Source organism: Carcharodon carcharias, chromosome 16 (genome assembly GCF_017639515.1).
Source record: "Carcharodon carcharias isolate sCarCar2 chromosome 16, sCarCar2.pri, whole genome shotgun sequence".
Classification (NCBI taxonomy): domain Eukaryota; kingdom Metazoa; phylum Chordata; class Chondrichthyes; order Lamniformes; family Lamnidae; genus Carcharodon; species Carcharodon carcharias.
This window is the reverse complement of record NC_054482.1, coordinates 89,455,127-89,467,407: the sequence shown is the minus strand read 5'-3', so window position 1 is coordinate 89,467,407 and position 12,281 is coordinate 89,455,127. Positions and strand designations below refer to the sequence as shown.

General features: G+C 40.0%; 1 protein-coding gene across 3 annotated transcripts in view; it reads left to right on the top strand.

Moving 5' to 3' along the window:
• rad54l (RAD54 like) overlaps positions 1-10,879 on the top strand; it is a 53,955-nt gene extending 43,076 nt beyond the window's left edge. For all 3 annotated transcript variants that reach the window (XM_041208871.1, XM_041208873.1, XM_041208872.1), the window contains 4 exons: positions 2,021-2,099; positions 6,535-6,714; positions 9,020-9,183; positions 9,922-10,879. In XM_041208871.1, the coding sequence (XP_041064805.1) occupies positions 2,021-2,099; positions 6,535-6,714; positions 9,020-9,183; positions 9,922-10,123 (625 nt within the window). In that variant the 3' untranslated portion in view covers positions 10,124-10,879. The remainder of the gene's footprint in view (positions 1-2,020; positions 2,100-6,534; positions 6,715-9,019; positions 9,184-9,921) is intronic.
• Positions 10,880-12,281: the final 1,402 nt, after the last annotated feature.

Genomic DNA, 12,281 nt, shown 5'->3' with positions numbered 1-12,281 from the left:
GAGATGCAACTCTGAATTCAGGAAGCAGACCACCAGTTCTCGAGAGGTTTTTATATCAAATTACATGAGACATTTATTAGTTTATTCAAGTTAAACATATATTCATGGCTACAAATCACTACTATCATAACTTTTTACAAATTCCCAAACTAATCTCCACTAAGGCAACAGCATCCATTGACTTTAATCAGATACTAGGCAAAGCATTTTCACCGTACAAATTTAAAATGAGATTCCTTTCACTTTGGTGCTTTTGCAGACACAGTGGTAGGCTTACAGGCTTTGATCTCACATTGCCTCTGCCCTGCACACACACAACTGCTATCTGTTATACCTAGCTCGTCTCATTGAATGTAAATTCTCATTGTATCACCAGCCCCTTTGAACTCCACCTCTTCTAATGATAAAACCCCTTTCATAGTACCAATTTTATTAGTAATATAAACATTGCTTGGTTTCTGCTAGCTAGGTGCCACATTTCACTCCCCTTCTTGAATGCTCTATTCTACGAAATGCAAATGCACTTGACCTCTCTTACATCTCAAAACTAGTATACATCAAAGCACCCAGACTAGCTGGCTTTAATCCAACTAAAACACACCCACAGACTAAACCTCTATTTTTTAAAAAAATTTCTAATAATATTATATACATTAATAGCTCATGACACCCTGTAACCTTCTCCAGCCTTATAAACTTTTTGCTGTCTAGGCCTTAAACTCTGGAATTTCCTTTCCACCTCATCACCTCTCTCTTCTGCTTTAAGACTCTCCTTAAAACCTACGTCTTTGACCAAACTGTTTTTTTGAGCTCATTGTCAACCAATTAGAAACCATTTTTTAAACGAGGTTTGGATCACCTAAAATGATTCTCCATATGAGCTATACAAAAATAAAAAGAACAATATTTAAACACTTCTAAAAATGTTGCCTTGACCCAGTGGTGGCACTGTTGTTTCTTCAAGTCCCACTCCAGAAACTTGGGCACATATCCTAGGCTGACACTTCAGTACAATACTGAACGACTACTGCACTGTTAAAAGTACTGTCTTTTGGATGAGAGTCGTTGAACCAAGCACCTATCTCTCCTCTGAGGTGGATGTAAAAATGCTTGAGCATGATTTGAAGAAAAGCAGGAATGTTATCCTTGGTGGCCTAGCCAATACTTATACTTCAACCAATATTATTAAAATGAATTATCTAGTCATTATCTTTTTGCTGTCTGTCTGACCTTGCTGTGTGCAAATTAGCAGCCAGGTTCCCACATTACAACAGTGACTATGTCTCAAAGGTGCGTCTAAGGCAGTGAAGTGCATGAGATGCCCTGAAGTTGTGCAAAGCATTATAAATGCAAATCATTTCCTAGTTTATAGAAATATTAGGATTTGGATTTATTATTTTAAAATTAAGTTCTAACTAAAATGGTAAAGTGAGAAAAAAAGGTAGTAAGCAGAAGTTTAAAAAACCGAAGGGAATAGGGTTTAAGGTAATTAAGAGATATAATATTACTATAAGAAACTGCTACTTGCATCCAAGTGGTTTTATTACATTAACAGGAGAGCTTATTTCAACATTGTGGTATTTGAGCTGAAACCTAATGAGTGACTAGGGGATGCTTAAGCTGCCAACAATCTAAGAATTATATTTAAATAATTTATTTTTGAGCGTTGCAATAGAGGTGGTGCAACAAAGGCGAACAAGCAATAAAGGTGATGGAGACGGACCCTGAAGTTGTGCGCATACATTTTTTACATCTAGTTTACAGCTTTATTTACAGGGACTTTTATATTATACAAGTATATGTTACAGAAAAGAAAAGTGACATTGAGAACATCCTTTGGTGTTTATTTCTGTTTGAAGTAAGGTTTTTTTCTTGTTGTAGCTTTATAGTTCACACTGCAGATTTTGTAGATACTGTAACTGAACGAGATGGGCTGAATGTTTCTTGGTGTTTAGTATTAAATATTGTTTATTTCTTCCTCAAGGATGAATAACCTTTTAGTATGTTTTCCTTCTATCAGATACCTGTATGTTAGATTGGATGGTACCATGACAGTGAAAAAGAGGGCCAAGATTGTGGAACGTTTTAATAATCCCACAGTAAGTGACAGCATACGTTTTTGTGTAACATCTTGATGCCATAAAGTAATTTCTGATTCCTTTGCACAGAGATAATGTATCACATGACTTGAACTTTAAAGCAACAGCCAACATGTCACTGTCCCTCCAACATGGTAGTAACAATAAATGGAGTTACTCTACCTAGATACAGATGTTTCATATTTTTGAGAACATAGTGGAATATCTACTTATTGCAACTTGGTAAGCCCCAATAACCTTATTTGACACTAACTGCATATTTATCTAAGCTACATCCTGTTTCAGGCTGGCCTGGCATTAGAGATTCAGTATTTTATCACACTTTCAAGTTTCTTATACGGAGGTAGGTGTCCATGTTAGTAAAATGAAGCTGCAGATAGAAGTACTCCTAAAATTAATTCAAGGTGAGCTATTTCCTGTAACATCAGGCAGAATTTTACGTACCACAGGCGGGTGGGTGCATGCCCGACCCAAACGGGCATAAAATCGCATGAGATAACGTCGAGTGAGGGTCCCAACATCATCACGCACTCACGTGATATTTCACTCGGTGGGCACGTGCGGCCCAACAATTAAGCGGGTAATTAAGCTCATTAATGGCGCAATTGTCAGCGATGTTTCGTGGCCCGTCCAACCTTACAGTTGGCAGATGAGTGAATCAGCCAAGCAGCCTTTACATTTTTGATGAAGTCTCCGTTAGGAAATAAAATAAAAAATATATCTGGGGACAGTATTTGTATGAAGTATGCTTTCAGGTGCTTGATTGTGCTGCATGAACATTTTTTTGCAGCTTTTTTGTGCTTTATTTTATTATTTGCAGGTCTGCAGCTCCCCAAGGCAGCTGTCTGCCTTTAGGGAGATCTCTGGAAGCGATCGCCCATGCCCATGGTGAGGTGGTTGCCCGCCCTCTTCCCATCCCCTGCCCTCTTCCTGTCCCCACCCTGGCAGTGTTCAGCTTTTCAGCATGCGTTTCACATTGGCTGGCTGTTAACTGGCCAGCCAGCGTGAAATTGCAGTTGGGGGCCAGTTTCCCGACTCCTCCCGGGCTCATCAATCGCACATGCCTGATGAGGGAAAAATTCAGGCCATCCTTACCACACGGATACATTGAGATGATGGCTGCCAGCTTGTTTTACTTACAATGAATTTTTTTTTGTTAATGCAAAAATTAAGTAGTGTAACCTTTGTAGATTCAAAAAAAGCAGTGACATTTTAGGTACATTTTCGCAAGGAAAGGCCTTGTTTTTTTTCCACTGAGGTACCTCCTGCTGATATGTGATACATTATCTAGTTCATTTCCTAAATAATTTACTGCAGAGTTCTCAAATATGTGCTGAAAGATATGGAGAATCTGAATCAATGCTCTTATTTGGAAGGGTGCTTTTACTGCTATGGTATTTGGTGGTCTTTATTATCTTGACCGACCCTTTATATCTGTCCAACTGCCTGCTTTTCCTCCAATTCTCTCGTCACACATCATTCCTAACTGCAGGAAAGGGAGCAAAGAGAAGGAAATGTTTCAGTGACAAACTGGAAGAAGGTATAGCTTTTTTATTCAATCTTGGTGTGGGAGCATCACTGACAAGGCAAGCAATTATTCGCCATCCCTAACTACCTTTGAGGATGTGGTGGTGAGCTGCCTCCTTGAACGGCTGCAGTCTATGTGATGTAGGTAGACCCACAATGACTGTTTTTGGTAGCGGTTTAATGCAGCTGAGTGGTATGCTCAGCCATTTTAGTGGACAGTTAAGAGTCAACCACACTGCTGTGGATCTGAAATCACATGCAGGCCAGACTAGGTAAGGATGGCAGATTTCCTCTCCGAAGCTCATTAGTGAACCAGATGAGTTATTATGATAATCCAGTAGCTTCACGATTATTATTGATAAGACTAGCATTTTATTTCAGATTTATTCAAATTCCCCCAGCTGCTGCTGTGGGATTTGAACTTATGTCTGCAGATGATCTGTCTGGGTTTTTGGTTTACCAATTCAGGAACATTATCACAATGCTACCATATCCCTCGTCAAAGAAATTGGAGGAAAAATGACATCATATGGAAAGAAATGGAAGAAAAGCACTAAAGGAAAAAAGAAATGGAGAATGAGAATCTAATTGGAGGAGGAGCAAGAAGAGAGGGAGAAGTGGTAGAGAAAAAGGAAAGATAAAGAGCTAGCATTTATATAGCACCGTTCACATCTTCAAGATGTATCAAAGCACTCCACAGCCATAAATTGCTTTTGAAGTGCAATCACTTTTTTTTATATAGACAAATATGGCAGCCAATTTGCACACAACAAAACCCCTCAAAAAGCACATGAAATAAATGACCAATTAACTTGCTTTGATTGAGGGACAACAATTGGTCAGAAAACAAGAAAACGCCTCTGCTGTTTTAATCGTGCCACTATTAGATTGTTTACATCCACCAGAACTGGTTTAACGTCTCATCTAAAAGAATGCACCTAGGATAATGTAGTTACTTACATAGAACGTACAGCACCAAAAAAAACCCAACCAGTCCATGCAGGTATTTAAGCTCCACTTGAGCCTCCTTCACACCATCTAACTTTATCAACATAACCCTCTATTCACTTATCTAGCTTCCCCTTAAATGCATCTTCACTATTTGGTTCAATCACTTCCTGTAGTATCAAAAACAAAAACAGAATTACCTGGAAAAACTCAGCAGGTCTGGCAGCATCGGCGGAGAAGAAAAGAGTTGACGTTTCGAGTCCTCATGACCCTTCGACAGAACTTGAGTTCGAGTCCAAGAAAGAGTTGAAATATAAGCTGGTTTAAGGTGTGTGGCCCACATGTCTGTCCTTGGCTTGCTGCATTGTTCCAGTGAAGCCCAACGCAAACGTTTGCGTTGGGCTTCACTGGAACAATGCAGCAAGCCAAGGACAGACATGTGGGCCACACACCTTAAACCAGCTTATATTTCAACTCTTTCTTGGACTCGAACTCAAGTTCTGTCGAAGGGTCATGAGGACTCGAAACGTCAACTCTTTTCTTCTCCGCCGATGCTGCCAGACCTGCTGAGTTTTTCCAGGTAATTCTGTTTTTGTTTTGGATTTCCAGCATCTGCAGTTTTTTTGTTTTTATCCTGTAGTATCAAGTTCCATATTCTTACCACTCTCTGGGTAAAGAGGCTTCTTCTGAATTTCCTCTTGGATTTCTTGGTGATTATCTTATGTTGAAGACCTCTAATGTTCTTCCTCACCAATTGAAGCACTGTTTGTATCTTCTCTATCAAAACTCTTCATTATTATAAAAGCTTCAGTTAGATTACCCCTTTCCTGATAGGTATGACTTTTCATTTCTGCTGATATCCTTATGATTCTTTTTCACACCTTCTCCACTGCCTTTAAATCCTTTTTATAATATGGTGTAGTACTGTACTGAAATGTTATCCCAGTTTATGTGCTGAAATCATGGGCTTGAATCCCCAGAGTTTTGAATCAGAGAGGCAAAAATGCTACCATTGGCACCAGAGAAGTAAAGTAGGGAGGGAGAGAAAAGTGGAGAAAGAGCAGCAAGCACAGATAAATGAAGCAGAATTTTTTTTTCCTAACTCTCACTAGCATTCACAGTGAGGGGATACAATATTTTAGTGGGGACCTTGCTATTGTATTTTCGAATTAAAATTCTTCTAGGTGGGGGGAAGAAAATGGTAACTAGCTGTCTCCTGGAAATCTTGATTCCCTGTAGTCTTTTGCCATTTTTTATTAGCTAGCAGACTGTGTGAAGATGAGAAAGCTCAGTGGAAGAAAAATTATCAGGATGAATTGAGTTCAACCATTATTAAAACAGTGATATCTGCTGACATATTTTGAACGTGCTCTAATCTTCATTACCCTCTCCCAACCATGATGTCCTTCCTACCTTTGTGATTTTTGATTATTAGAAAGGCAAACTATAGCACACAATTACAATCAAATTTCTCGAATATAAACAATACTTGTATACAAGGTTTCCTTATTTTTGATTATTTTCAGAATCCTTCCATATAAAATGTGCAAATTCCAGCTGTATACAATGGTTTTAAAAAAAGTAGATTTTTAGATGCATCCCAGCTGAGTTACTTCAGCCAAAATGGTAGTTAAACTTCTACACTCTCATTGTATATTTCTCAATATTATATAGTATTTTATAAAATGCCAACATAACTATGTTCTATGTAGCTCAAATAATTATGCAACTAGCTTTTCTTGTTGGAATTCAGTTCTTATGAAAGGTCTAGACTTGAAATGTGAACCCATCCTGGAGTTTTACTTTCTGACCATTTCTCGGCCTGTTGGGATAATCTCCTCATATGATGCTCCTTGATAAGTCAGGAAAACCATGAAAGTTTATAATTTGATTTTATAGCTATCATGAATTTTCAATTTCAAGATTGGTTTTACAGGGGTTTCATTATTAATTTTCTTAGAGTCCAGAATTTATCTTCATGCTGAGTAGCAAAGCTGGTGGGTGTGGCTTGAATCTGATTGGTGCAAATCGGTTAGTCATGTTTGATCCAGACTGGAATCCAGCTAATGACGAACAAGCGATGGCTCGTATATGGCGAGATGGACAGAAGAAAATTTGCTACATCTACAGGCTTTTGTCGGTAAGAATCTGGTTCGTTATAAATACTGTTCACAGAATCACATATCCTAAAATGGTGCACTTATATGATAAGGGCCTGGAAGTAAATTTAAGGCAGTAATCCAGTCAAGTAGTTCCTATCCCGGGGCAAATGTGAAGTAGGTTGGGATCTTTATGAAGCAGACCAGGAGGAGTGTGCAGTAAGTCGGGATCACTATGAAGCAGACAGGATCACTGTGAAGTAGACTGGGAGAAGTGAGATGCAAGTCAGGATCACTGATGTGAAAGAAAGGAAAAAACAAACTGTGATATCACAGGAAGGCCATGAGTCGATTGGCTGGTGAGTATTGTAGCTTTGTTACCCTTTCTGCAAAGTTAGGAAGTTAGTCCAAGGAGCTGGGAAATTTAAAATATCAATTTATTTTGACAAGGATTAAGTAAAGCATTTCAATTAACCACCTTGTATTCAAGTGACAACAGAAGAAAAGAAGTGAGTAGCTGGTGAGTCTTTATTTTTCTAAATAGTAAGTTTCATTATCTAATAGATTGAGGAATAGCAGGGCAGTTCCGACCCCTGAAGTGCACGTCCTCTTTCTGTGCGAACTCCAGGACATTTCCTGTGTCCTGGATAACCATATGTGCAGGAAGTGTCATTGGTTGCAGCAGCTCAAAATCAGGTTTCGGAGCATGAGCAGCAGCTGGACTCACAGTGGCGCATCTGCAAGTTTGAGAGCTTTGTGGATAGCAATTTAAAAACATGATCACCATGTAGCTTAAGGGTATGCAGGGAGAGAGGGAAAGGGTGACCACCAAGCAGTCAAGAAGGATCAGGCAGGTAGTGCAGCAGTCCTTAAGTGCATCTCACTCTCCAACCAGTACTCAGTTCTGAATACTGATGAAAGTGATGGTCCATCTGGGAAGTGCAGCCAGAGCCATATTCATAGCACCGCGGCTGGCTCAGCTCTACAAAGGGGGCATGAAGAATACTGAAAAAGCATCAGTGATAGGAGATTCGATAGTTAGGGGTACCAGCGGGCATTTCTGTGGCCACAGACATGAATCCAGGATATGTTGCCTCCCTGGTGCCAGGGTCAAGGAAACTGCAGAGCACCCTGAATGGGGAGGGTGAACAGCCAGCAGTTGTCATCCACTTTGGTACCAACACCCTGTACCTTTTTAACAATGTCTGTTCCTGCCTTCAGGTATAGGTACACTTTTGGTAACATTCCAGGTGGGGTGGGGTTGGGGTGGGTGGGTGGCAGAGAGGGAGGTGGGGAGGCAGGGGAGAAGCAACAAATGCTTGGTAATTGCTATTGAACTTTACTTATAGAGACTGAAGTGAGAGGTACACTAATGTTTAAAAACATGGTCCTTTTCTGATTCGAGCATTGAAATTTGCAATTGGTTCAACTACCTTCAGAGAACTTAGCTTGATGAACAGATCTAGTCACTTAAACATCACAAGTTGCCATAACTAAGTTGAATTTTTCAGAACAAGCAATAGGATTTGATATAATTCACTAGCACGTATTTAAGCAAATAAATAATACTAATCTATATTTTTTTCAGTTAGCCTGGTCTTAATCCTACTTTCAAGTGTCAGAACTGTCACTTCTGAGTTGGAAGATTGTGTGTGCAAGGCCCACTCCAGGATTTAAGTACATAATCTAAACTAACACTTCACCACGCTACTGAGAGTGGTATATTGTGAACTGATGTTTTTTAAGTGAACTCAGGTCATTTACCTCAATTGCTGTTTGTGGGACTTCACTGTGCACAATTGGCTGCTCTGTTTGCCCAGATAACAAGTGATTGCACTTCAGAAGTAATCCATTGTTACAAAGCTACAATGCACTTTGCGTCACCCTGAGGATGTGATGAGGTGCCATCTAATTCCATTTCTTTTCTTTTGAACATTTTCAGGCCCTCCCATTAGTGGGTATTCTTTGGTACTACCTCTTTTTGCAAAGCAATGTTTTTTATACTGCATAAAGAGGAAAGCTTTGAGCTTTCCTGTGTAGTTTTGATAGCAACATTTTATAATGTGAATTCCAGCAAAGAAATATTTGAGTTGAGATTTGTTTGTTTAATTTTGAATAAGTTGTTTTTAATTAAATGGAGCATCCTATCCGATGTAAAGGTCTGGTTCCAAACATAATGAATAATGATTGCTTTAGTTGACTCAGTATTCAAGTAAATAATTAATTGTATGAAGAGTTTTACAAGATTATGATGTGATAATGGTGATAATAGCTATGTAAATGGAAATATTGTATTAAATGGGGCCAAAGATGACTTTATCATAACAGTATCCTGTGATGTTTCAGACAGGAACAATCGAGGAGAAGATTTTCCAACGTCAGACTCATAAAAAGGCTCTGAGCAGCTGTGTTGTGGATGAGGAACAAGACGTTGAACGACACTTCTCCCTCGGAGAACTTAAGGAGCTCTTTACTCTAAATGAGAGCACAGCCAGTGACACACACGATAGGTAATTATTATAACTAGATCAATTTTAGAGCTAACTTGATCAGCAGCTATTTTCAAATGTATCAAAAAAACATAAGGTTATAAGGGATTGGTGTGAAGTGGTGTTTTGATTAATGTTGAACCTATTCTCTTGATGGTGGTTAAGTTCATGAGGCATATGAATAACAAGTGCAGATGGCACAAAGCTTCCCACAGGGAGAGATGGAATTAAAGATATGACTTATCCCGGCACTTGAGAATATGAATAAGTGTGCACTAGACCAGGGGAAAGATGAGCTAATGGAGAAGAAAGTGTAAAGCACAGATGAGGGCTTCAATGTACTTTCTATTTTTCCTTCCTTAATATCCCTGTACCACATATTGTTCCTGACATTAAAATGGCTGTCAAGCATTCCAGCTCCTACAGAGGTATATTAGCAATCCAGAGTGACTTTATTGTTTCTTCTTCCCTGACCATGGCGAAATGACACGTGTTCATCAGGGATCCTCAAATCATGGTTGAATCTGTAGCACTTCGCTTGTAACATTGGCATAAAACACTGAAATTAAACAGAGAACTGAAGATAGCTGACCAGTTAAAGGACTAACTGTGCCCTGTCAATCATTCTCTAATTCATAATAATGTCTGTTATTACTTTACTTAGTAAACTGCAATAGTTTTGTAAATGTTTGCATGTTTATTAGTTGCCTGTATCTGAAGCTCCTGTAACATAACTGACCACCTGTATCCTTTCTGCAGGTTGAAGTGTCGCCGATGTGTAAATGGACACCAGGTGCGCGGTCCTCCTGAGGACTCAGACTGTACATCTGATCTCTCTCAGTGGAATCACTGTGCAGATAAACGTGGACTACGAGACATGGTCCTTCAGTCTGCTTGGGATGTTGCAGTCTCCTTTGTCTTTCATCACCACTCCCACGAGCAACAGCGTGGAGTCATCTGAGATGGCTAGAAGCAGTTGCAAAATTGTGATGAATAAAGACTTGTCGTTAATCAACAATGCGTTAAATGAATTTCGTGTCTGCGAAGTCTGATTGCAATACAGACTTGACAGTGCTGTGCTTTGTGGAAACCCTCAACTTCATTATGGAATATGAGTGAGCATCAGCAGGCTCCTCAGTCCATCTTGACTTCACTTGATATTTGCATATTGAAGCTCTGCTGTCTTGTACATGTAGTTAAAATATCTATCACTGTTCCTCGAAGTGCTCTTGGGTATTGTATTTTTTTCCATATAAAATACTCCTACGTCTTTTCCACTGTACATGAAATGTGAAGGACTGAACAGATAATGCAGGGGAGTTTTACGATCTATTCTGTGAATGGGAGTGTTTTTCTGAACTCTACTTTTGTATATATTGCATAAGACATTGGTAAATTCTAATTTTCAGGGGAAATCAGTGGTACTAAAGTGTAAGTACAATATACTTCAAGTTTCCCTTTTTTGGAGAAATTTCTGGTTTGTAAATTCAAACAATTTGAGGATGTAATACTATCATTCCTGTCTGTTGTCATCTATGATACCCTCAAAAAGCCAGTTCAAATTAATTTTTGACATCTGAAGCCCATGCATCTTTAAGCCACATACTTAATTTAATAGTTCTGTACAATTATGGTCAGTTCATGTGTCTGTAATTGAGAGATGGGCCTCTGGAAAATGTACATTTTCTTTGTTCAATATTAAATGTTTTCCTCACTTGTTTTTATGGAGATAGTTTTTTTTTTTGCTTCTGACCTAAAACACTATGGGCTGAATTTTACTAGCCCTTTGGAGATGGGCTGGGAGCTGGGTAAGGCGTCGGGAGGGCAGCCCAATGTTTTCCCACCGCCGTGACATATTGTCAGCAGCGGGAGCCTTAGCAGCATGTAGGTGGCCGATTGAGCCACTTTAGGGCCTAATTAAAGGCTACGTAATGCATCCGCCAGCATTTTATCCATTTCAGGAGGGCCCTCCACCACATGGAGAGACTGCCAGATTACTGCTGACAGCCTCCCAGCAGACTCCCTAGTGCGAGAAGACCCCTCTTTACAGCTGGTCTGCAGAGAGCAACTGGTGCACCACAGCCCTCCACACCACCACTCAGCTCTGATCAGCTACCTGGCATAGGTTTTCTCACAAAACCTTACTTGCTCTTCAAGGGGGCCTTGGCACTGAGGCACTTTTTCCCTTATGCTGCAGCCTCAGTAGCAGCTACCACTAGTGGTGGTACTACCATCTTGGCTCAGGAGGATGGGCAGCTGCCCTCAATTTTTCTTATTCTTTTATGGGATGTGGTGTCACTGGCAATGCCAGCATTTTCTGCCCATCCCTAATGGCCCTTGAGCTGAGCAGTTTGCTAGCCGGTTTCAGAGGGTAGTTAAGAATCAACCACATTGCTGTGGATCTGCAGTTACATGTAGGCCAGACCAGCCAAGGATGGCAGATTTTCTTCCCTAAAGGGCATTAGTGAACAAGATTTTTTTTTACAGCACTTGATGATATCTTCATAGTCACCTTTACTGAGACTAGCTTATCTTCCAGGTTTATTAATTGAATTTAAATTCCACCAGCTGGCATGGTGGGACTTGAACCTGTATTCCCAAAGCATTAGCCTCAGCCCTCAAGATTACTAGTCCAGCAGCATTACCACTATGCCACCATCTCTCCAAAATTGGATGCCAGTCCCAGGAGTGGCCTGTTAATTGGCTGCAGCCAGAAAAAATGTGCCTCCATGGTTACGCCACCCACTAGAATAGGATTGGCTCCCACTTTCATCCCCAACTGCAAGATTTGACCCTCAGCGGAAAAAATTAGCCCCATTTGTCTGTTCAGTTAAAATACCACTACTCAAATTATATATTACAGTTAGAATCTGTGACCTATCACTAATCAGGGAAAGCAAAGCTACCGACAGCACTTGGCTCACCACCATATTCTCTAGGGCAATTAGGGATGGGCAATAAATGATGGCCTTGCCAATGACCTCACGTCTCGAATGCACAGAAATCAATTCTGCCCTCAATCAATCTCTTGCAGTTTCCAGAAGTTATTGTTTAGGAAAGAAGAGTGGGCACTCCCCAATCCAGGTTGGATTATAATGGGCCATTAAACTTCATACCAG